Here is a 23,642-nt window from a genome sequence, read left to right on the forward strand (position 1 = left end):
AGAGCAAGTTTGAGGGGCCAAATGGCCTATTCCTGCTCCTTGTTCGTATGCTCGTATGTAAGGGGGGAGGAGGGACTAAGGGTGAAGGAGGAATGTTCAGATGAACGTGCAAGGGAGGGGTCTGTGGAATCAATGGCTGCCTCCTGGGGAGTGAACTGAGGGTGGTCATGGTAGGAGGGAATTGTGAGTATGAAAGAGGGCAGAGTAAGCCAGAAGGGTGGGAGGGTGAGGGTGCGACAGTAGTGGTAGAAGGGATGGCGAGGATGGTTGGTGGGGACTCGGAGGCAGACGTGGACCCTGGGGGTGGGAGGGAGGAGGTCGAGGAGGTTAATGTTGATAGGGGTGGGATTCTCAGGTAGGTAGGGAGCTTGCAAGTTCATCTGAACATCCTGCAAAGGAAAGGGTTCTGGTTGGTAGGTGATGGTGGGGAGGTGGAAGGTGATGCCAGGGAGTTCAATGATGGGGGAAAACGATCTGGGTGACTGGGGGAGGGGAAAGGACGGGGGAGCTAAGCAGAAATGTGACGGCTACCATTTTTCTCAAATCAAAAGTGGGTGGAGCTTCGTGTGGGATGAGCACAGGTGCTGCATGGGAGTGTGATCAGTGGGTGATGCAGGACGGCTCGGATGGACAACTGAAAGAGAACATCAGCAGGCAGCATTGAAAATGCTCGGGGCATTGAGTGGAGTGTGGTGGCGGAAGGCTCCCCACGTGTGGGAGAATGCTTGCATGAGGCTCTGAAAGGCACGGCCACATACACACAGACACACTTCTCCTTCCAGAATCACTCATGGTCTGGCTGCATGCAGCTGAACTGCTAGTGGAGGTTGGGGGATGCAGGGGGAGGACTCGCAGAGCCTTGGAAATGAAGCTGAAAGACCATCGTATTTTATTCGGTGAAAGTGAATATATTTTCAGGTTATAAAGTGACAAAATGTATTCACCCGTGCAGCCACTTGTGATCAGAAATTCTTATCTTTTTTAGGCCTACCACTTCTTCTAGGTGCTGCCTTGACATTTGCAAGAGTGGAGGCAGCTTGTGCAATGGTTGGCCCTGTTACCTCTGATGATTTCGGCATGCATTTTGGAGAGCCCTGGCTTGCTTTGGCTATCCTCCTGTGGGCCAGCTGCTCCCTCTGCGGTGACATAGGACAAGGTTAAGGGGGGTCACAGGCAAAGGGGACTCGGAGGGAGCAGATAGCCTCTGGAGATTCCGGAGTGGATGACACGGGGTGTCCAGCTGTAGCTCCTCCTCCCTTTGGGTGCCCAAGGGCCCCAGCCTGAAGGAGCACCTAGAACGATGTCGAGGTGTCTCGTTTCCCTTGCATTGCCACTGCAGGAACTCTCCCATGGCTACCGCGATGGAGTGCAGGCCTGCTTGCAGCTCCGCATTCTGCTGGGCCAGGGTCTCCATGGTATCTGCCATCTTTCCCATGGAAACTTCCATACGCGCACATGTGGGCACTGCTTCATCAGAGGGCAGGTGAATGCACCCCTCCGACTCGTATGCCACTCTGTTGGCTCCCAATAGCTCTGCATGATGTTCCACCGCCTTCTGGTGCCTCTCTACGATGAGTTGGAAAGCCGAATCCAAAGGCTCGTCATATGGCTCGGACTTCACAGATGCCTCTTCCCAGCAGTCCTCCAAGTGCCAGGGAGCTCGGCTTAACCTGCCACCTCCTGCTGAGGACACGTGTCCATGCAGTGACCACCTGATTGCGAACCCAAGCCTGTTCTAGATCTAGGTCCCACTGAGGTGTGTGTGTCTGCTGGTGGAGGATGTGGGTAAGCGCTGTGATGGCTCTTCCAGGCAGCTTATTTCCAGTTCTTCAATGGAAGAGATGTCCTCTTGGCTGGAGGTGAGGACATGATGGAGCTGAGGGACTGGCTGGCTGAGGATGTCGGTCGATTGGCAAAGCTCCCTGTGAACCAAAGTAGAGACAATTAGTGCATGGCAGCAGAGTCAAAAGCAGGAGAGAGAGCACTCACAGCTTCATTGAGAGAGGGATGATGGGGTGCAGGATCCTCACATGTGTGTTCACCGCTGCCCTCACCCCTAGTCTGGGACGTCTCCCTGCTGTTGTGAGACAGTTTCTCTTGCATGAAAAGTTTGAGCAGGACGCATGGCACTGCATGAATGTTTGTGTGGTGAGTGGAGCCATGGACGGGATGAGGATGCGAGCTCCAGAGGATGATCCTGATGGACATGTGAGGGTGTGTGAGAGAGTTAGTGGTGTTGTCCCTTGACGTGTGAAACCCCCGTGGATGTGTGATGGGTTTGTGAGTGTGAGAGTTGAGAGATGGTTGACTTACTCTGGCAGAACGGATGAGAGCATTCGTCCTCTTCCTGCATTGGATGGCTGACCTCCTCTGTGCTCCGGTGGTGCTGACTGCCGCTGCAACTGCCTCCCAGGCCAGATTGGTGATTCTAGTGGACCTCCTGCGGGCAGAGTGGGTTAGAGGACATCGTGGCAGTCTTTCACTGCATTCAGCAGATGCCCCAGAGAGGTGTTGTCCCCTGGAGCAGTCGTTGTCTGAAGACCTAAACTAGGTATGCGCTCTAGTGCGCTTTAAATATTGCATCCGGAGTGAGGAAGCGCTGAGGTCACGGCGGGGTGGGCAAATCTGTGCCCATCCTCCAGCGAGCCAGCCTGTTCTCTGTGAATGCATAATTAACGGTGCGGGACGTGCCAGGAATGGGACAATACGGCACGAAAAGCCGCTATTGCAGCCAGCAGGTAAAATGTCCTATTTCCTGCTCGTACCGCATTTTGTGCGAATCTGGGACGATTCTGCCCATTGTATATTATTTTATACTGTCCCTTTCAGTTATCTTCGAACAAGAGTTTTATTCAATTCTATTCCAACTGAAGATCTCATCTTTTTGGTTGGGTACCTAAATCTTTATCCCATGATAGTGCTGAATTCTACAATGGTCAAAGGTGAAACAATTTTAATGACTAGCACTGGCTGAATCTTCATTTCCAGATTCTGATCCTGTCATTAGGATGAAATACAGGTAGGGAACCCACAAAGGCCAGCAGGATATAGAGGGAGATATTGGAAGAGGCAGTCAATTAAGTGTTGGCAGGCTCCCAAGTCTGGAGAGCCAATAGGAAGCTGTCCAGCACTGAAGGATCTGCAGCCCCACTGTCAGAGGCAGGTGCTGCCAATGCAGGTGGGAGAAGGAGAGGGTGCCATCTGAAGATCCTTTAGTTTTTCAAAGTAAAATGAGGCCACAGTTACCAGGCTGCCATCGTGGATGGAGCAATCCCTCCATAGGAAGGCCTGGGGTAGCAGCTGTCATCCTCTGGCAATTGTGGCTGTAGGGTGCAGGGGAACTAACAGAGGCATCGCTGGACCCCCCAACGCCCCCCCGACCTGTGGCCGGGAGACTGCCTCCATCCATCAGCCTTAGTGTGGGCCAGACTGCAGCCCGGAAAATTTCTCTCCCAGACGTTGGGAGAGGTTCTTTTAGTAGGCTCTATAATTGGCCTAATTGGCTACCCGCTGCTGACAGTACGTAGCCATCACTCCACTAAGTAGCCTACTTCAAAATACACCAGAGAAGGGGCCAATTCAGGAAGCCAGCACACTGTTTGGAGACTCTAAATTGTCGGCTCGCCCGCCTCGTTCCTGCTTCCTCAGCCTAATAAACAAAAACAAATTTTCTTAGCTGCAGAAACTGTAAAAAAAATTAGGTTCAGATCCCTATAATTTGTTGCAATCACCTTAAGACACCACTCAAACAACTGACAAGAATACCCTAATCTCAGACATACACTATATGCACATAGTTGTTAATGCCCTTGGAATATTTGGTTTTGACACAAGTGAACAGCTCCTATTTTTGTTCCTGCTGGAGACATTACTAATGCTGGGGAATGATTCCATAAATAAAGCTATATTTTAACTTCCCAACCGCCTTATAGTGGGAAGCCTGACAACACATTGGGAACCTGGAAGTTTCAGCAGTGAATCACAGAATTTTAACAGCACAAAAGGGGGCCATTTGGCCCATCATGTCTGCATTTTTCAGTGGTTTTTTTAGTGCAGCCACTGCAAATAGGAACAGAGGAAATAGGAGGAGGAGTAGGCCATTTGGCCCCTTGAGTCTGCTCTGCCATTCAATTAGATCATGGCTGATCTTCTACCTCAATGCCATTTTCCCACACTATCCCTATATCCCTTGATGTCTTTACTATCTAGAAATCTGTTGATCTCTATCTTGAACATATTCAATGACTGAATCTCTACAGCCATGTGATGTAGAGAATTCCGAAGATTTTTCACCCTCTGAATGAAGAAACTCCTCCTCATCTCAGTTCTAAATGACCTCTCTCATTCTGAGACTGTGGTCACCTGGTTCCAGAATCCCCAGCCAGGGCAAACATCCTTCTGGCATCTACTTTGTTGAGCCACCTCTTTCAACACTCTGGGATGCAGATCATCAGGTCCAGGGGATTTTTCAGCTTTCATTCCCATTAGTTTCTCCAGTACTACTTCTTTACGAATACTAATTTCTTTCAGTTCCTCATTCCCACTAGTCCCTGATTCTCTAGTATTTCTGAGGGTTTTTTTTTGTATTTTTCTCTGTGAAGACAGACACAAAATATTTGTTTAGTTTCTCTACCATTTCCTTATTCACCATTATGAATTCTCCTGTATCTCTCTGCTTGTAATGGACCCACATTTTCTTTGCTAATCTTATCCCTTTTACCCTATAGAAGCTTTTATAATGTTTTTATGTTTCTTGCTAGTTTACTTTCATATTCTATTTTCTCCTTCTTTATCAGTTTCTAGGTCCTCCTTTGCTGAAATCTAAAAATCTCCCAATCCTCAGATTCACTCCTTTTTTGGCAACTATATTTTAACTTAAAGGAAGAGGCTTATAAAGGTTGTGGGCTGTTTCCTGTCAAAAGTCTGCACCTGGCACTCCCAAACTGGCCAGCTCCGTTGCAGAGATAGGCATGTCCTACTCCTCTGCAATTTTCAGGGTGTGGGGCCAGGTTTTTAAACAGTCGTGGTTCATGGGCTGTCAGAGGAGTCATGAACCCTAGTCTGCATGAGAGAGCCTTTTAGAAGGTAAATTCAAAAGGTCCTCTTCATGCCTCCATGCCAAGGTATGCCCCCTATATACCCTAAAAGTCCCTCTTGCCCCCAATGCCAAGCCACGGCACTTCCATGCCCATTGGTTCTATACAGTCAATAAAGCCCATAGTGACAGTAGGATGTGTAAAAAAAAAGGCTTTAAAAAGTGTAATTCATTCATAACTTTCTACTATGTTAAAAAATCATTTCACTAGAAGGCAATAAAAGCCAGACCCTTTCATCCAGACCCTTTAAACTATCAATAACAAAAACCGCAAACACTTGAAGCAATTTAACCTTGTGAAGTTGACTCTTAAATGTCCTCTGAACAAAGGCAATTAGGGATGGGCAATAAATGCTGGCACATCCCATGAAGGAATAAAAAACAATAAACATTGTGAAATTGACTGCAGAGAATGAAGAGCCTGAGCTGTCCATCTAGCAATGTTTTTTCTTGGGTGCAGCTGTTTCAACAAGAGTAATGGCTGTCTGGACTCTCAGCCAAGACCAATTATGTATGGTTGGCTGATCTGAAGTTCAGTTGGGAAGTGTAGATGAATCCATGTAGACTTTAAAGTAATAGAAATGATCTTTAAAGTAGTGGAAATCACTCCAAAGCAGTGTAAGCACACTCTCAAAACAAGATCTGAGAGGAAAAGCCTTTCTTTTAGGCAAGGAAGCAGGTGTGAAATCTCAGTATTGAAAACATCTCTTAGCTGTCACTTGCTCAGCCCCCTCAAACCTCATGTCCCAAGAGCATAAGAAATCCAGTTCCAAAAAGCACAAGAAACCCATGCAAACACAGTTAAAGTCAGACTTCATGGTTAAAGAGCAGATATATAGCACCTAACATTACTTAAATAGCCAACCCACCTGTCTCACAGGGGTTTCTCATGTGCTGCAGATCGTGCTCAGATTAAAGCTGGAAGCCAGTGGTTTCTTGCCTGCTTCCTGACCTATCTCCAATTTCAGCACTTGTAACCTGCCACTCCTTCACAAACCCACCCAACTTCTCAGGTTAAAAAAAAACCATTTTAGAGGCGTTTTTACAACCTGACATTTGAATGGCATGAATTCAACACCAAATTAAGGAAACTACAGAAGGATACGTTAAGAAACAGTAAATCTTTCATAAATGCACATGAAAACTTAATTATACACATCACTTACATAAATCTTTGCATTGTTAATTTTATTGTGTAATGTTCTTACTTTGATTAGTTGCTGATCTCTTTGAATCTCATTTTCCAGTTTTCGTTTCTTCTCACTTTCTTCATGCAGTTTTTTCTGGAGCAGCTGTTGCTGTTGTTTCATGTTTTCCACATTCTGGCTTAACTGGACCAAGCGTTTCTCACTCTGTGCTGATAAAGAAAACAACTTTTTTGTTTCCTGCTGTTTCCTCTGCAGGGTCTAAAGGGAACAAGACCAGATCTTCAATGTACTTTTATTACTTTTTTCCACCTTAGGCAGAAGCACACTTGTTACTGCCAGACTTATCAACTAGAAAGCTATGCAAACCAAAGCAAGCTGGTAACAGCTAATTATTTCACAATTGCCTACTCTAATAAAATCAGCCTTTCAAATTATTGTTAACTTAACATTCAAGATGAAGTCTTCGCAAGTAATGTATGCTTGTTCCACGTGGGTGTGCATTACACTGGGGCAACAGTAATGGAGTAAAATGGAATTCCAGCTAAGGATGTCATCCCATAGTCCCATCTCTTTCTCTGTTGTGGGTGAAGGTGGAAGAAGCACCTGCAAACCACCCCACCCCCAACCAATGCTCAAAGAACCCTGGCACCGGTCAAAATCAACTCCACCAGCCTTAATAGCAACAGTCCTAAATCTTTAAAAAAAAGCACAGTTTTGCTCCTGGTATTTTTATTGCTTTCTCTCCAATGTCATCCCTTGAAGTGTCATGCTCAAAAGAGGTCAGCCAATTTTATCCTGTAACAGAGTTAAAAGATGACCAGGCATGGTTTACCCTTCCCATTGTAGTAAAATCTTCAACCTCCGTTTGGAGAATTGCAAATATTGCACCCTTGTTCAAAGAAAGGTGTAAGGATAAGACAAGGAAGTACAGGTCAGTCAGTTTATCCTTGGTGGCAGGAAAGCTTTTAGAAGTGAGAATCTGGGACAACATTAATGGTCACTTAGACAAATGTTGATTACTTAAGGAAAATAACGGATTTGTTAAGGGCAAATTGTGTTTAACTAACTTGCTCGAGATTTTTGGTGAGGTAACAAAGCGGGTTGATGAGAATAGTGTGGTTGATGCGGTGTACATGGACTTCCAAAGGCATTTGATATAGCGTCACATAACTGGCGTATCAGCAAAGCTAGAGCCATTGGAAAAAAAGGGCCAGTAGCAGCCTAGATAGGAAATTGGCTGAGCGACAAGAAAGAGACTAGTGGTAAAAGGTTGTTTTTCAGACTGAAGAAAGGTATATAGTGGGTTTTACCAGGGGTCAGCATTAGGACAACTGCTTTTCTTGCTATATATTAATGATCTACTCTCAACTCAGACACTAACAAACCCATCACGTGTCCACAGAGATCTGACACCTCAAGGGACACCAGTAACACTCACACACACCCTTGCATCTTCCTCAGGCTCATATCCTCTGAAGCTCGTGTCCTTATCCCATCTGTGTCTCCGCTCACCACACAAACATTCCATGCAGTGCCATGTGTCCTGCTCACACTCTCCATCTGTTTTCATGCAGGAAAAGCCTGCTCACATCAGCAGGGTGAGGTCCCAGACCAGGGGGATAGAGTGGCCCACATTAGGCCCCTCACCCACTTTGAGGAGTTATCATTGCGCTAACTAGTGAGGATGTGGACCGTGCCTGTGGTGACGGTGAGGTCGGCGACAAACACCCACATGAGGAACCTGCACCACTTCATCCCTCTCTCAACGCAACTCTCTCCTGCTTTTGACTCTGCTGACAATCACTAATTATCTCTACTTTGGTTCACAGAGACCTCTGCCAAGTGACCGTCACCCTCAGCTGGCAATTCCCTCAGCTCCATCCAGGTCCTCACCTCCAGCCAACAGGTCGCCTCTTCCAATGAAGAGCTGGAAATAAGCAGCCTGGAAGACCCGTCAGCGCTTATCCACACCCTCCATCAGTGCAGAGACACACACCTGTGGGACCTGGATCTACAGCAGGCTTTGGTTCACAATCTGGTGGTCACCGCAAAGGCACGTGTCCGCAGCAGGAGGATTCAGGTTCAGCTGAGCTCCCCAGCACTTGGAGGGCTGCTGGAGAAGAGGCATCTGTGAGGTCCAAGTCAGATGACAACCTTCTGGGTTTAGCCTTCGAACTCATCCTGGAGAGTCAGCAGAAGGTGGGGAAACATCACATAGAGCTGTTGGAAGCCCTCAACAGAGTGGCATGCGAATCAGAGGAATGCGTCCGCCTGCTATCTGATGAGGTGGTGCCCACATGTGTGCGCATGGAGGTCTATGGGAAGTGTCAAGAAAACAAGAAATTCTAATATTTTTCATCTGCTAATATCGCTGTCATTTTTCTTATGTACTGGAAAACAGGCAGTTGAGGTAATTGAAGTAAGAGCCAGAGTGACTGCACAAGTCTAAAACCAACAGTAAGAAGTGACTTTGATATGTTAATAAACCAAGAGGAACTTCAATCAAAGTTTTACATAAAGCAATAACATGAGTGTTTTTTGAATGGAGTTGTTTTAGTTTAAAGAGGGATATATGCAGGTTGTAAATGGTATAAGTAAGGTAACGATAGGGTAAGTTTGTTTTTACAGGTCCATGAGCTAGGTTTAATCAATTCTGGGAAGAAAGCATTTCTGAAGAGACTGCTGGAGACAATAGAGAGATCAAAGAGAAGGGATGTATTTAAGGAAATACTGATGCCTAGGTGGGGGTAGCTGGTCAGATCTCCTAGAACACAGCAGGATAGCTGGGTAGAACTCCCAGAAGACAGTGTGAACAAGGCCAGATAAGAAGACCGAGTTGCTGTCAGCCTCAGAGGACACCTCAAGGAAAAAAGACACTCTGTGGTAAAAATTACTGGAATTCCATAGATTTTGAAAATCTACTAAGGATAGTTGCTGAACAGAAAAAGGGAAGGTTAACTCTGAGGATAGGTAAGATCTTGTGGAACTGTTTTAAAGTAATGTCTACTGTGTGAAGCCATTCTAGTGTCTAAGTGTAATTGTGTTTTTTTTCTCTTATTTTCTTTTAATAAACGTTGACTCTATTATAAAATCATCACAAGTAGTCTGGGACATAATTTCCTGATTTCAGGACCTCTCCTCATACTATACAAATTGCAAAAACTGTTTTGGCAGCTTTTTTAAGTTTCCCTCTGGGATTTGGGCAGCTCAGCATTTACCAGCAATTGTGCCATAACACAAGGATGGCGGACAGCATGGAGACCTTGGTCCAACAGAACGCGGAGATGTGTGCAGTACTGCACTCCATTGTGGGAGCCATGGGAAAGTTCCTGCAGTGGCGGTGCGAGAGGAAAATGGGGCACCTTGACATCCCCCCAGGTGCTCCTTCCCCTCAAGGAATCAGGCCAGGGCCCCCAGGCATCTGAAGGGAGGAGCAGCAGCAGCTGGACACCCCTGGGTCATCCACTCAGCAATCTCAGAGGCTGTCCTCTCCCTCCAAGTCCCCTTTGCCTGTAATCCCTTCAACCTCATCTTCTGTTACCACAGAGAGAGCATCTGGCCCACAGGTGAACATGCACGTTCCCGTCCTTCCGAAAATCCCACCCCCATCCACATTAACCTCCCCGACCTCCTCCTTCCTACCCCCAGGGTCTTTGACTCCAAGTCCCCACCAACCACACTTGCCGTGCCTTCTACTGATACAATCGCATCCTCACCCTCCCGCTTCACTCTGCCCTCGGTCATTCTCACCATTCTCTCATACCACACCCACCCTCAGTTCGCTCCCCGGGAGCTCTCCCTTGCATGTTCACCTGGACATCATCCACCCCCCAGGACTCCTTCCCCCCTCCGGAGTCCTTCGCTTACGCCTTCCTCCCCCCCCTTACACCTAACTCCCCAGCTGCTGGCTTCTCCCCTATTACCCCTCCTCCCCATAGTCCCTTCCCCCACAACTTCCCCCCCGACACCTTTGTTCCCCCCCAACCTCACCCCCCACCTGGCAACCTCACACCCCCTGACAGTTTCATTGCCCCTGCTCCCAACCTCACTATCCACTCCCCGCAAACCACACCCGCCTCCGCCCCCCCACCCCAACCACCCCATCCCCCCCGACACCTCTTCCTCTCCCAGTCAATTCTAGACCTCCCTCTCCCACACCATCGCCCCCCGGTACATCTTCCTCTCCCAAACACACTGGGCCTTCCTCTCTACCCCATTGACCATCATCCATCATGAACAGACTCTCAATGGTGACTTTCCACCTTCTGTGAGCTGCTTTGCGATGGAGCCATGTCCATTAGAATCCACCCAGCATGCCATGGACATTCCTCCAGTTGCTGTCAGGCTCCTTCTGCTCTTTGGATGTTCGCAACATGATCAAGGCCCTGGTGGTAAGTCCCAACTGCTGCACGTCACACTTGTCAAGACGTGTTCTGCACCGGTGTGTTTTCCTGCTCACATGGGCGGAAGATCCAGCGTGGGTGGATGATTCCGGTGGGCTGGCTTTTTAATGATATGCAGGTATATTACAATGAGGTTCTCAACATCCAATGGTAGGAAATGCGGCCTGCTGTTGACAGGCTAAGAGGACGATCGCAAACTGGCTTCAGGACGTTGTGAAACCGATTTTTGGCCTTCTCGCCATATTGTCCTCTCACACTGCTGAACATGCCCAATGCCAGCAGGCATGGAAAATTTCACCCTTTGTCAAAAACAGTGTGAAGAGGTGGGAGTCATGTGACATGGACCTCTAGTTTGTGGAACCAATAGTATTGCTTTGCTGTACTGCAAAGTCTCAGTCTGCCATTTTACCATCCTACTAGCAGCCTCACCGAAAAGGAGCTCTGATCAGGTCAGACACCTGGCCCCCATCTACACTGCTTCTGCTGGAAATTCTGTACCATTGCTTACAAGACTGATTCATCTCTGCATGCCTATCTCATTGCGTGAAGTCAACGCCACCGGAAAAGTGCATTATGCAGCATCATTTTTTAACCTGCCGACATCTGTGAAGGAATACCTCATTGAACTTTGATTCTGGACACTGGAACCCACATGAAACAATATTCCTTTTCTCTGTGTTCTCTGCACTGTAAATCTTTCTTTTCGCTTTCCCTTTTACTGTATGAATGCAAAGGGGGCAATGTTGCAATCCTCCTCCTGCGTTTTGAGTGTGTGCAAATAAACTAACCCTTTGAGTTCATCTTATCTCACGTTTGCTCTGGGGTTATTAATAGAAATTGGATCACCCCAAAACCCGAGTGGTTGGGAAATATGTTAACACCTATAAAGGGGGAAGCAAATCAAAAAAACCTCTCCATTTACAGACAGGTGATGAGAGGAGAAATTAACTCTCCCCCTCCTGTCCTTAACAACAAGCTGCACTGCAGCAACTTACGAACATATGAACAAGAAGCAGGAGCAGGCCATTCAGCCCCTCGTGCCTCCTCCACCACTCAATAAGATCATGGCTGATCTGATAGTAACCGGAAATCTGCATCCCACCTATCACCCCCCCCTTGCTTACCAAGAATCTATCCATCTCTGCCTTAAAAATATTCAAAGGCTCTGTTTCCACCACCTTTTCAGGAAGAGAGTTCCAAAGACTCATGACCCTCTGAGAGGAAAAATTTAGCCTCATCCCTGTTTCAAATGGGCGAACCCTTATTTTTAAACATTCACCCCTAGTTCTAAATTCTTCCACAAGAGGAAACATAAGAACATAAGATATTACAACAGGAGTTGGCCCCTCAAGCCTGCCCCACCATTCAATAAGATCATGGCTGATCTGCCCCAGGCCTCAACTCCTCTTTCATGCCAGCTCCTCAAAGCCCTCAATTCCCCGATATTTCGAAAATCTATCTACCTCCCTGTTTAAATACTTTCAGTGATCTCGCCTCCAAAACTCTCTGGGGTAGAGAATTCTGGACATTCACTACCCTCAGAGAAGAAATTCCTTTGCATCTCAGTTTTAAATGAGTGTCCCCTTATTCTGTAACTATGTCCCCTAGTTCGAGATTCCCCCACTAGTGGAAACATCTTCTCAACATCTACCCTGTCAAGCCCCCTCAGAATCTTGTACGTTTCAATAAGATCACCCCTCATTCTTCCAAACTATAATGAATAAAGGCCTAACCTGTTAAGCCGTTCTTGATAAGTCAACCCCTTCATCCCAGGAATCAGCCTAGTGAATCTCTTTTGAACTGCCTCCAATGCCAGTATATCCTTTCTTTAAATACGGAGACCAAAACTGTACATAGTACTCCAGGTGCAGCCTCACCAACACCCTGTATTGTAACAAGACTTCCCTATTTTTAAACTCCAACCCCCTCGCAATACAGGCCAAAATTCCATTTGTCTTCTTAATTACTTGTTGCACCTGCATGCTAACTTTTTGTGTTTCATGCTCAAGAACACCCACATTTTTTGGAGTATCTCTCCATTTAAATAATAGTCTGCCTTTTGATTCTTCCTACCAAAGTGCATGATCTCACACTTCCCTACATTAAACTCCATCTGCCAAGTTTTCGCCTACTCAAATTAGCGGTTTTCCAATCTACTGGGACCCTCCCGGAATCCAGTGAGTTCTGGAATATTTCGACTAATGCCTCCTCTATCTCTGCCGCCACTTCCTTTAAAACTCTTGGATGCAGGCCATCAGGTCCTGGCGGCTTGTCTGCCTTTGGTCGCATTAGTTTGTCAAATACTTTGTCCTTCGTGTTAGAGACTGATATAAGATTCTTCCTCCCACTAGCTCCTTGCTTATCTAATATCTTTGGGATGTTTATAGTATCCTCCATTGTGAAGACCAATGCAAAATATTGGTTTAAATTATCTGCCATTTTCCTGTTCCCCATTATTAATTCCCCAGTCACATCCTCTAAGGGTCCCATGCTCACTTTAGCCACTCTCTTTCTTTTTATAAACCCGTAGAAGCTCTTGCTGTTTGCTTTTATATTTCTTGCCCATTTACTTTCATAATCAATTTTCTCCCTCTTTATTAGCTTTTTAGTCATTCACTGCTGGTTTCTAAAAAATTCCCAATCCTCTGGCCTACCACTAGTTTTCACCGCTTTGTAAGCCTTAGTTTTTGATTGGATACTCTCCTTGACTGTCTTTGTTAACCACAGGTGGTTCATCTTTCTCATTGAGTACTTCTTTTTGACCAGGATACATGTTTGCTGGGTGTAATGAAATATCTGCCATGGCTCATCCACTGACCTTCCCCTTAGTCTATTTTTCCAGCCTGCTTTAGACAACTTTCTTCATACCTTTGTAATTGCCCTTATTTAAGTTGAGGACACTGGTTTGAGACCCGAGTTGCTCGCCCTCAAACTGAATGTGAAATTCTACCATGTTGCGATCGCTACCCCCTTAGAGGATCCTTAACTATGATATCTCTTATTAATCCCACCTCATTATACATTATTAGATCTAAAACAGCCTGTTCCCAGGTGGGTTCTTCAACATATTGCTCTAAGAAACAATCCCTGATGCACTCTACAAATTAGTCTTCCATGTTACCCCTGCCAATCTGATCTGTCCAGTCAATATGCAGATTAAAATCACCCATGACAATTGGAGCACCCTATTGGACAAGGGCACTGGCTGAGGCTCCTCCAAAGCTAAATTCTGGATCCCCGTACCTGCGTCACCCGCAGTCACACCCTCCTGTCCCTGGTCACGGTCCAAATTTGAAGTGATTAATCTAAGGGGTGTGACTGTCTCCTGAAACACAGAGTTCAGGTAACTCTCCCCCTCCCTAATGTGTCGCAGTGTCTGAGCGACTCCAGCTCGTCAACCCTGAGCAGGAGTTCCTCAAGCAGCCAACACTTGCTGCAGAGGTAGTCACCGTGGATCACACTGGCATCCACCAGCACCCACATGCTACAGCTGCAACACATCGCCTGCCCAACCACCTCTATTCTATTTAATTAATTAATTTGGATGTTAAATATTTTAAAAGTGAATTTCTTAACTGTACTCTTCAGCTGTAATAACGTCTCCTGATTTAAACCACTTGGCCAACCAAATGCGACATGGAAGATACCCACCAATCACCCACCTGTTTTCCTTTAACGTCGCATTTTTGCTCTGACAGGTAGAAACAGGTTGAAGGGACTCTCTGCTGCCTGTTTTTATCACCCGCAGCCCTTCTAATGGAGGTCCACTCCTCCTCTCCACATCCACCCTGTCAAGACCCCTCGGGATTTTGTGTTTCAATCAAGTCGCCTCTTGCTCTTCCAAACTCCAGCGGATACAAGCCTAGTCTGTCCAACCTTTCCTCATAAGACAACCCACCCATTCCAGGTATTAGTTTGGTAAACCTTCTCTGAACTGCTTCCAATGCATTTACGTCCTTCCTTAAACAAGGTGACCAATACTGTACACAGTACTCAAAATGTGGTCTCACTAGTGCCCTGTACAACTGAAGCATAACCTCCCAACTTCTGTATTCAATTTCCCTCGCAATAAATGATAACATTCTATTAGCTTTCCTAATTACTTACTGTACTTGCATACTAGCTTTTTGTGATTCATGCACTAAGACGCCCAGATCCCTCTGCATCTCAGAGGTCTGCAATCTCTGCAGATTCTCCTTCAACAGCATCTTGCAAAGTCACGACCTCTACCACTTAGAAGAACATGGCAACAAGCGCATGGAAACACCACCACCTGCAAGCTTCCTTCCAAGTCACACACCATCCTGACTTAGAACAATACTGCTGTGTCTTCACTGTTGCTCGGTCAAAATCCTGAAACTTCCTATATTACAACACTGTGGATGTACCTACACCACATGCAGTTCTAGGCAGCTCTGCTGGCTGGCTGATAGAGAGCAGCAAGGTCATTGACAGAATGCCAGGAAAGGACAGCAGTTTCATCACCCATGGAGCCGCGGCCACTCTGCTGCAACAGCACCTCAGCAATCCTAGTAATCTGTTGGAAAACAGATCCCCGAACTGGTTTGACACCCTGCAAACCCCTTTGTACACTGTAATCCATAACCATGTTGGCAGCCTTGCGTGACAGCAGTCCAAGTTTCTACTGCAGAAATCAGACACTGGGTGGTCGTTGTTTGTAAAATTGAGGCATTAGCCATCAGTTGCTGCATTTTAGTTTGGTCCACAAGCTTGTGAATGGAAATCACCACCACTTCTATGCTGGAAAGGATGGGCTCCAAGCTCTGCACAAGTTGATGCTGGGTTCTTCCATGGTCTTGACATTGATTGCATGTATTCTGACTGCAGGTATTCTGACAGACTCCCCAATGCACTACTCAGGAGCGTTCTTCTGTAGGCAGCCCCATGCAAGTCCTCATCATAGTCCTGCGCAGCAGAATCAGTGTTTGAACCTTCCTTCTGGCAAACTGAACCTGCGTTATCCTTGCCTCCTGCTCAGGAGTAGCCCACTCACACCTGATATCTCACTGCATGTAGATCCTGTCTCTAATCTATCCTCTTAGATGTATACAATGTCAGTATCTGAGCTGGTAGCTATGAATGTGAAATGAAGTAATGGTGCTTTGTCCTCATCATCACTTTCTCCTAGACGTTCCTCCACTGACTGGTTAAGTTACATCTAAAAGGGAAAAGGCACAAGGGCAAGGTTCTGGTGCAGGGAGATGAACCTTTACGCCATTTGTCGCTTATAAATTGCAAGAGAACATAGTTTGAGGGAAAGTGGGAGGTGAGAAAGAGGATTAGGTACCAGAACAACATCATCGTTGCTGGTTTCAGCTATGCCCTAGCCATAGCCTCAGCAATGGGCGTCCCAATACGGCCGGCAACATCTCCCCCATCTGATTTAGAACATATGCAGGGGTGCACCTGCCCCCTCTGGTTATCTCCTGGCTGCCTCAGGTTGTGCACAACCTTTGCCTGCAAGAGAAAGGGAAGTGTGTCAGTGAGTGTTATGGAATAGGTTTCAGTGACGTGGCTGTCTTGGTTAAAAAGCTGACAGTTTGTGCAAGCCGTGAGAGGTGGGTGTGAGGTTTGAAGGAGTGCCAAATGTGTGAGGATGAGGTGAAGCATATAGGGAATATTAGGTATGAGGCCCAATTGATAGACATTGTTGGTAGGTGAGCAGTACTGAAGCTGAGGATACAGATACAGTTGGTAGGATTTGACATTTGAAGATGTGTTCACAGCTCTTGGTTACTCGTGAGGTCACTGGACTTCCTGTGCCATTGCATTCAGGTCCTTGGGGCTTGACTCCTGTCATTGACCTCCAAGGCTACCTGCTCCCACAGCCTTTCAGCCATGTTTCTGGAAGGCCTTCTTCCCTCCTGTGGATATAGACCACCTCTCCTCCTTTCAACCTCTTCCACGCAGACCACCAATGCAGCATCCAAAATGTTTGGAACACATTCTCCCATGTTGTGCCAGCCCTTACTCTTTCCCAGGTCAGGTTCTCTTCAAGCACGGCTGCCAGCACCTGCTCAAGCCACAATGCATTTCCTCTTTAAGAGGCGGAAGCTGGCCTTCAGTAGTGCCGGCTAGAAACAAAAAAATAGCAGAACTAGGTCATTCAGCCCTTCGAACCTGCTCTGCCATTCAATATGATCATGGCTGATCCTCTCTCTCAATGCCATACTCCTGCTCTCTCCCCATTCCCCTTGATGCCTTTAAAGTCTAGAAATCTATCTATTTCCTTCTTAAATATATTCAGTGACTTGGCCTCCACAACCCTCTGTGGTAGTGGATTCCACAGGTTCACCACCCTCTGAGTGAAGAAGTTTCTCCTCATCTTAGTCCTAAATAGGCTACCCCCATATCCTGAGATTGTGACCCCTTGTTCTAGAACACCCATCATCATCTCTGCATCCAGTCTGTCCAGCCCTGTCAGAATTTTATGTTTCCATGAGATCCCCTCTCATTCTTCTAAACTCCCGTGAAAACAGGCCTAGTCAGCCCAATCTCTCCTCAGGCAACAATCCTGCCATCTCAGGAATCAGTCTGGTGAACCTTCGCTGCAGTCCCTCTATGGTAAGTATATCCTTTCTTAGGTAAGGAGGCCAAAGCTGCACACAATACTCCAGATGTGATCTCACCAAGACCCCAGCTTTAAGTAGGGCTAACAACCCTACTAACAATATTGGTGCACTGCTGATGTTAACAGCACAGCTAGGGCTGGCTGGGTGCAGAGATCATTCAGATGTGGAAGCAGTATGAAGTTGACATGCTGCCCACATTGCAAATAACAGGGTGCAGATTAATCACACACTACGATCTCCAAGACTAGTTTCGAGGGCTAGTGAATTTAGTTGTCAGTTTGAGGGAACAGGTGTGTGTGGCGGAGTACTGTACACCAGCATGTCCCTGGGATAAAATAATTAATTGTTTACCCTGCAGCCTGGTGTTTCATTCATGAAGTCACAGCACAAGAGAAAAAGTATCAGGCCTGAATTATAACAGCTGTTTTGAAACATTTGCTCTAGAAACTATTGTCTGATTTGTGAATTTTATTTACTGAATCCATTTTGAGCATTCTTACTTTATTATATAAATGTCTAACCTGCATTTTATCTTTGGCGGTTTCCATTTTCTTGCGGAATTCTCTTTGTAGCTTCGCTTTCTCTGTAGCATCCCTGAGTTCCTTGTTCTCCAGTTCCTGTAGTTGTTTCTGAGCTTCTGACAGCTCAGTCTTGGCCTGCTCAGCTTCTTGTTCTAACTGAGTGATCTTTTGGTAATACTGTCGGTTCACAGCCTGGGCGTCCTGACCTGAATGAATAAATTAACAAATAAATAGATAGAGATATATTTTATTACTGATGAATTTATTGTGACAATAACAACAATAAAGACAAAGTTGGACAACTCTTTAAAAAAAAATGTTACCTCCAGTCATCTCAGAAAATAAAGCAGATTTTATCTTACTTTTTTATGCCTCCCAATTAAGTAGGAGAGTCTATGACACCCAAGTGTTGAAAAGCTAACCATTACGTAGTCATACTCGATTGTCCCATTTGTCCTCATGTGTATTAAAATGAGACCTATAACCCAATGCAAGAGATTATGGAATATGGACTCTTTTTAAAAGAGGCTGTCTCACCATGGCCTTAAGTATTTTCCCCATTCCTACCCGGTATAAAGGTTCAATTTTTTTTAATGAAGGTGGATGACTATGTGCAATCAACAAGAATTTTAACAATTGGTACAATTAAGCTTCCCACATCTTGCCTCTGGCCAAGGTGTAAGGTGTGTGCATGGGGAGCTGGGCCGCAGCAGGTTCTCTTCCTACTGGGAGAATTGGGTTCAGCAGTTGGCTGGTGGCGGACCTGGGCCTGGTTTCCAGGAGGATGGGAAGTTCGAGGCCTCACACAGGCTCATTCTTTACCTTACTTGCATGATCACATTCGGCACCATCAGCAGCATAGGACTCTACAAGATTTTGGGGGAAATTGGTTGTATGCCAAAGCTCCTCAGCCTCATCTGCTCCTTGCGCGACAACATGCATTGTACGCTACAGTTTCACAGTACCACTTCCAACAGTTTCAGGGTGAAGAATGGAGTGCAAAAGGGCTGTGTCCTAGTTCCCACTTTGTTTGGTATTTTTTTTCCATGCTCCACTCCTTTGCCTTCCCTGCAGATATAGGAGTTTACCTGCAAACTAGGCCAGATGGCTAGCTCTTTAATCTGTCCAGATTGAAAGTGTAGACAAAAATGCACCACATCTTGACTAGAGAACTCCTCTATGCTGATGATTCCTCTGCGCTAGTCCCTCACATAGAAACTCAACTACAAAGGCTCATGTATTGTCTCTCCCACTCCTGTAACTTGTTCTTCCTTACTATAAGGTTCAAGAAAACGGTAGTTATGGGATAAGGTGTCACATCTCCACCCTTGATCACTTGAAGTAACGCCCCTCTGGAAGTGGTTCACAAATTCTGCTTCCTTGGGTCCTTGGTCAGAGACAATCTGTTGCTTGATGCAGACGACATATGCATAGGAAAAGCAGCTACCACCTTTGGCCAACTCATGAAATGTGCATGGGATAACATCAAGCTACCCCTCAGAACCAAGGTGTTGGTTTATGAGGTCTGCGTTCTCTACCTTGTTGTATGGCCGTGAAACATGGACTTAAAGTCATCAAGAAAGGAAACTCAACAACTTTCATTTTCACTATTTGCAGCGCTTTCTGGACATCTCAAGGAAGGACAAGATCATGAAGTCCTCTCGAAGGCAAATCTTCCAAGTATGCTGGCGCTCATCAAGCAGAGGCAACTTCACTGGCTCAGGCACATTCACAGGATGGAAGACACACGTTTAACCAAAGATGTTCTGTATGCCGGAGCCAGAAGACCAGTAGGACACCGAAAGCTCTGCTTCAAGGATGCTTGCAAGGGTGCCATTAAGATCAAAAACATCAATTTTCACACCCGGGAGACACTAGCCAATGACAGAGGGAATGGGTGACATCACCAGTCGGTCAGCATGCATCACCACGATGATCAGTGGCTACAGTGGCTTGACAACAGGCACCAACACCGAAAACAACAACCCACAATGATACCTGAAAACCACTTCATATCCAGCATGTGTGGCAGAACTTGCCTCTCATGGATTGGTCACTTCAGCCATCAGCAAAAGTGCACCATATGAACCTTCCCCCATCTGCAAAGGATTTGATTTATTGCATGTCTATCATCTTACATAGATGGAAGGATGCTGCCACTGATGACAACAACAAAAATTAAGCTTCACATAGTTGCAGAAACAATGGAATAAGCACTCCAGTAAATATTGAAAGGAATATTTATAAAAAAAAGGGCCCCAGATGAATCCATAATCGCATCCCTTTAATCATAGCCCAGGGAAGAAATAATGCTTAAATTTGGCTCATCAAACAGTCTTAAGAGCATCAGACAGTTTGGAATATATTAACATCTACAATATTGTGTCTATATTAGGAAATGCATAAACCACTGTTTGAACTAACCGCATGTTGATGTATAATCAACGAAGCAGTCAGACCATAAAAGGCATGAATTAACATTTATTCTTTAAAACCTTCTGATCAAATTATCAGCACTTCTTCCTCCTCCTTCAGGTACCGTGTTCTATGAGGGCATTGGTGATCATGGACTTCAATTGGATTAGTCTATGATTATGCTTGGCAAAATACTGCAATTGTTTGCCATTGCCTTCTGCAGTATGGCTGACCAGGAAACTCTCCCACTCTTACTGCCATCAGGCATATTGGAAGGATTTACAGGCTGATTGATAATCAACTGATCAGCATTTAAGTCTTAAATATTAATAATGTAAATTATTTAATAGATAAGGTTACTTGACAAGTAATGAAGACAGTTCAGCTATGTCATAATAATTCAGCATTAACTTGCTTATTATAAACTGATGTTAAGCTTTGCAACAAGGATTAACATAATGGTGAGATTAGTTTACAACTGACTCTTTAAATTACTGACAAGTTAACAATATTAGATGGCTTCCATTAGTTCAGCTAGGTTTAGCACGCATCTGGTTTCATTCTTATCTATGCAGTTGTTGCCAGAAAACCACCTTCCAACGACTTCTCTTCGCACTCCTGCACCGTCACCTCTGGCGTCACTCAAGGATCTATCCTTAGCCCTCTCTTATTTTATATCTTCAAGCTGTCTTTCAGTGATATGGACATTCACAACACCCAGTTCTACCTCATTGCCATCTCTCTCGCCCCTTTCACAGTCTCTAAATTGTCTCAGTACTGCTCCGATATCCACCAATGGATAAGAAATTTCCTCCAAATAATGGGAAGACCAAAGCCATTGGCCGGGATTTTCCGTGCCCGCCGGTGTTGGGCGTATTCAGTGGCGTGAGCAGACAATATGGCACGATTAGTTTCATGATGGCGTGAAGCCAGCTTGCAATTGTCCGCTCAGCCCGCCAATGGTGGGCTGCATTTCACGCCATCAGACGTTGGGAACCTCATTGTAATACATCTGCATATCATTATTAGGCCAGTCCGCTGGAATTGTTCCCCAACACCCCGCCCCGCTGGATCGCCCATCCACGTCGGCAGGAAAGCACGCCAATGTGTTTCACAACAGCATATAAAAGGCGTGCACTTGGAGGGCTGAACTTTGAGGGGAACTCGGAGATGAGTACTCAGCAACCATGTGCAGCACTTGCCAGTATTGCCTGTTGGAATTCAAGTTTCAGCCCCTTTTGGGTGGGGAGGGGGTGGGTCAAGGGCCGTCTTGCGGTTGAGGTGACTTTGCGGTGGGGGATGGAGGGGCAAGGGCTGCCTTGCGGTTGAATGTGGCACACAAACATTCGGGGTGGGGGCGTAACTGGGTTAGGCAAGTGGCCAAGCATTAGGTTCACCTCCTATAAAGTGATCATTCTTCTGCAGATGAGGCAGAACTGAGGTGCAGCCATTGATATGATTGGAGGAGTTGGACTTCTAGCTCACTCAAGCAATGCAGAGACATTAAGGGCCAGCAAGTGCTCCAGAGCTTTTCAGCCCTTAAGCACAGACTGCAAATTCATAAGCATTTTAGTCAACTGAAAAACAATCTCCTTGCTAAAGCTGGCCATGGAGCAGTCACTGGTGGAGGTGCTCACAGCCCTTTGGAATGTCAGCATCCCAGTTTGGATCAGTCTCCCCCATGGTTCAAGCTAACAATGTAGCCTTGAGGCGCAGATTAGGAGATTGCCTGCGCCTGAGCTGAGGGCACAGCATGCAGTCCAATGGGCAAAGCTGCCACCAATCGGTCGGGTGGAGTGGGGCAGAGGTGGGTGGAGTTTCAGGCAACCATGCAGTGCACTAATCTCTGGCCACCCGAGTGGCAGTCAGCACGCTCAGTGATGGGTTAAGGGGTCTTCACACTTAAACAGGATGGGTTCCTAGTACACCCATGCTAACCTACGTGTCTCTCTCTTTTATCCTGCAGGAGGAGAACTTGAGAATCATGGAGCCTGGTGAACTAGCTCAATGCCTTGTGGCTTACAGAGAGTGAAGGCGATGGAGGAGAGAGCGACTGTGGTGCATGGCAGCATGGAGGGAGGGGCAGCACCGCCTGGAAGTGGGGGCTGGGGCTCCCGCACATGCTGCCTAAGAGCCACAGTGAGCCATCACTGGTTGGCGCTTAACGACACGACAGATGCCGCCTTTCATTACCGAGAACCAGTGTTGGCGAAGACTGCGCATGTCTAGGGAGCTGGTTGGTCACACCTGCCAGCTACTGCAGAATTTGGCACCACAGGGACATGGAGGACATCCACTGCCAGTGGCCGTGAAAGTGACTACAGTGCTCAATTTCTATGCCAGTGGCTCCTTTCAGGACTCCACAGGTGATCTCTGTGGGATCTCACAAGCCTCTACTCACAAATGCATCCATGAGGTCATGGATGCCATCTTCGCAAGGGCACACAACTTTGTGCATTTCGCCCGGGACCAGGACAGCCAGGATGCAAGAGCGATTGGATTTGCCCAGATTGCGGGATTCCCACAGGTGCAGGGTGTGATCGACTGCACTCACGTGGCGCTCAGGTCTCCATCACAACATGTGGTCAACTATATCATCCGCAAGGGATTCCATTCGCCTAATGCGCAGCTTGTGTGCAACATCCAGAAATGCATCTAGCAGGTCTGCGCACGGTTTTCAGGGAGTGTGCACAACTCCTACATTCTCAGTCGGTTGCAGATCATGGATGTATTCCAGGGTCCACAGAAGCTGCAGGGATGGCTCCTCAGGGACGGCTCCTCAGGGACAAGGGCTACCGGCAGATGATGTGGCTGATGACACCTGCACAGCGGCCTCAGGCTGCAGCAGAGCAAAGGGCTAACGAGGCTCATGCTGCAACTCACAACTTGGTGGAGCAGACCCTCGGGATGCTGAAAATGAGGTTCTGGTGCCTAGACCAGTCTTGTGGAGCACTGCAATATAGTCCACAGAGGGTGTCACTCATCATTGTTGTCTGCTGTGCCCTTTACAACCTGGCGCTCCAATGGGGAGACGAGCTGGCTGAGGAGTGGATGGAGGAACTGGATGTCTTCTTGGATGAGGAGGATGCCGACGGGGATGAGGGTGAGGAGTTCCTCGAAGGTGGGGATGATGGGCAATGAGGCCCTTGCACTGGCCAGGCGTGGCAGGCACACTCAGGAGACCCTCATAGCTGCTAGATTTGTGGAGAATGATGACGACATTCAGTGAGGAGATCCCACAGATACTCACATTGCATCTGTGAATGTTTGGCTCCAGTCTGGCTTATGGCAACGCACCTACCCTCAGTGATAATGCTTCTGTCATGGAGATGCAGTGGAGGCCCTAATAGTCACTCGATTGCAGGAGGATAATGACAACATGCAGTGAGGACACTCCACACATCTTCACATCTAGCCTCTGAGAATGTCTGACTCCTGTCAGGTCGAGGGCAGCTCGCTTGTACTCT

At 46.7% G+C, this 23,642-nt stretch overlaps 1 protein-coding gene across 1 annotated transcript in view; it reads right to left on the bottom strand.

Moving 5' to 3' along the window:
* The window catches only part of LOC144696443 (kinesin-like protein KIF27), a 130,608-nt gene that overhangs the window by 44,958 nt on the left and 62,008 nt on the right, over window positions 1-23,642 (bottom strand). The window contains exons 11-12 of the mRNA XM_078567739.1: window positions 17,761-17,966; window positions 6,304-6,501 (exon numbers count right to left, since the gene is read on the bottom strand). Of these exons, the coding sequence (XP_078423865.1) occupies window positions 6,304-6,501; window positions 17,761-17,966 (404 nt within the window). The remainder of the gene's footprint in view (window positions 1-6,303; window positions 6,502-17,760; window positions 17,967-23,642) is intronic.

This window comes from Cetorhinus maximus, chromosome 2 (genome assembly GCF_964194155.1).
Source record: "Cetorhinus maximus chromosome 2, sCetMax3.hap1.1, whole genome shotgun sequence".
NCBI classification, from domain to species: Eukaryota; Metazoa; Chordata; class Chondrichthyes; order Lamniformes; family Cetorhinidae; genus Cetorhinus; species Cetorhinus maximus.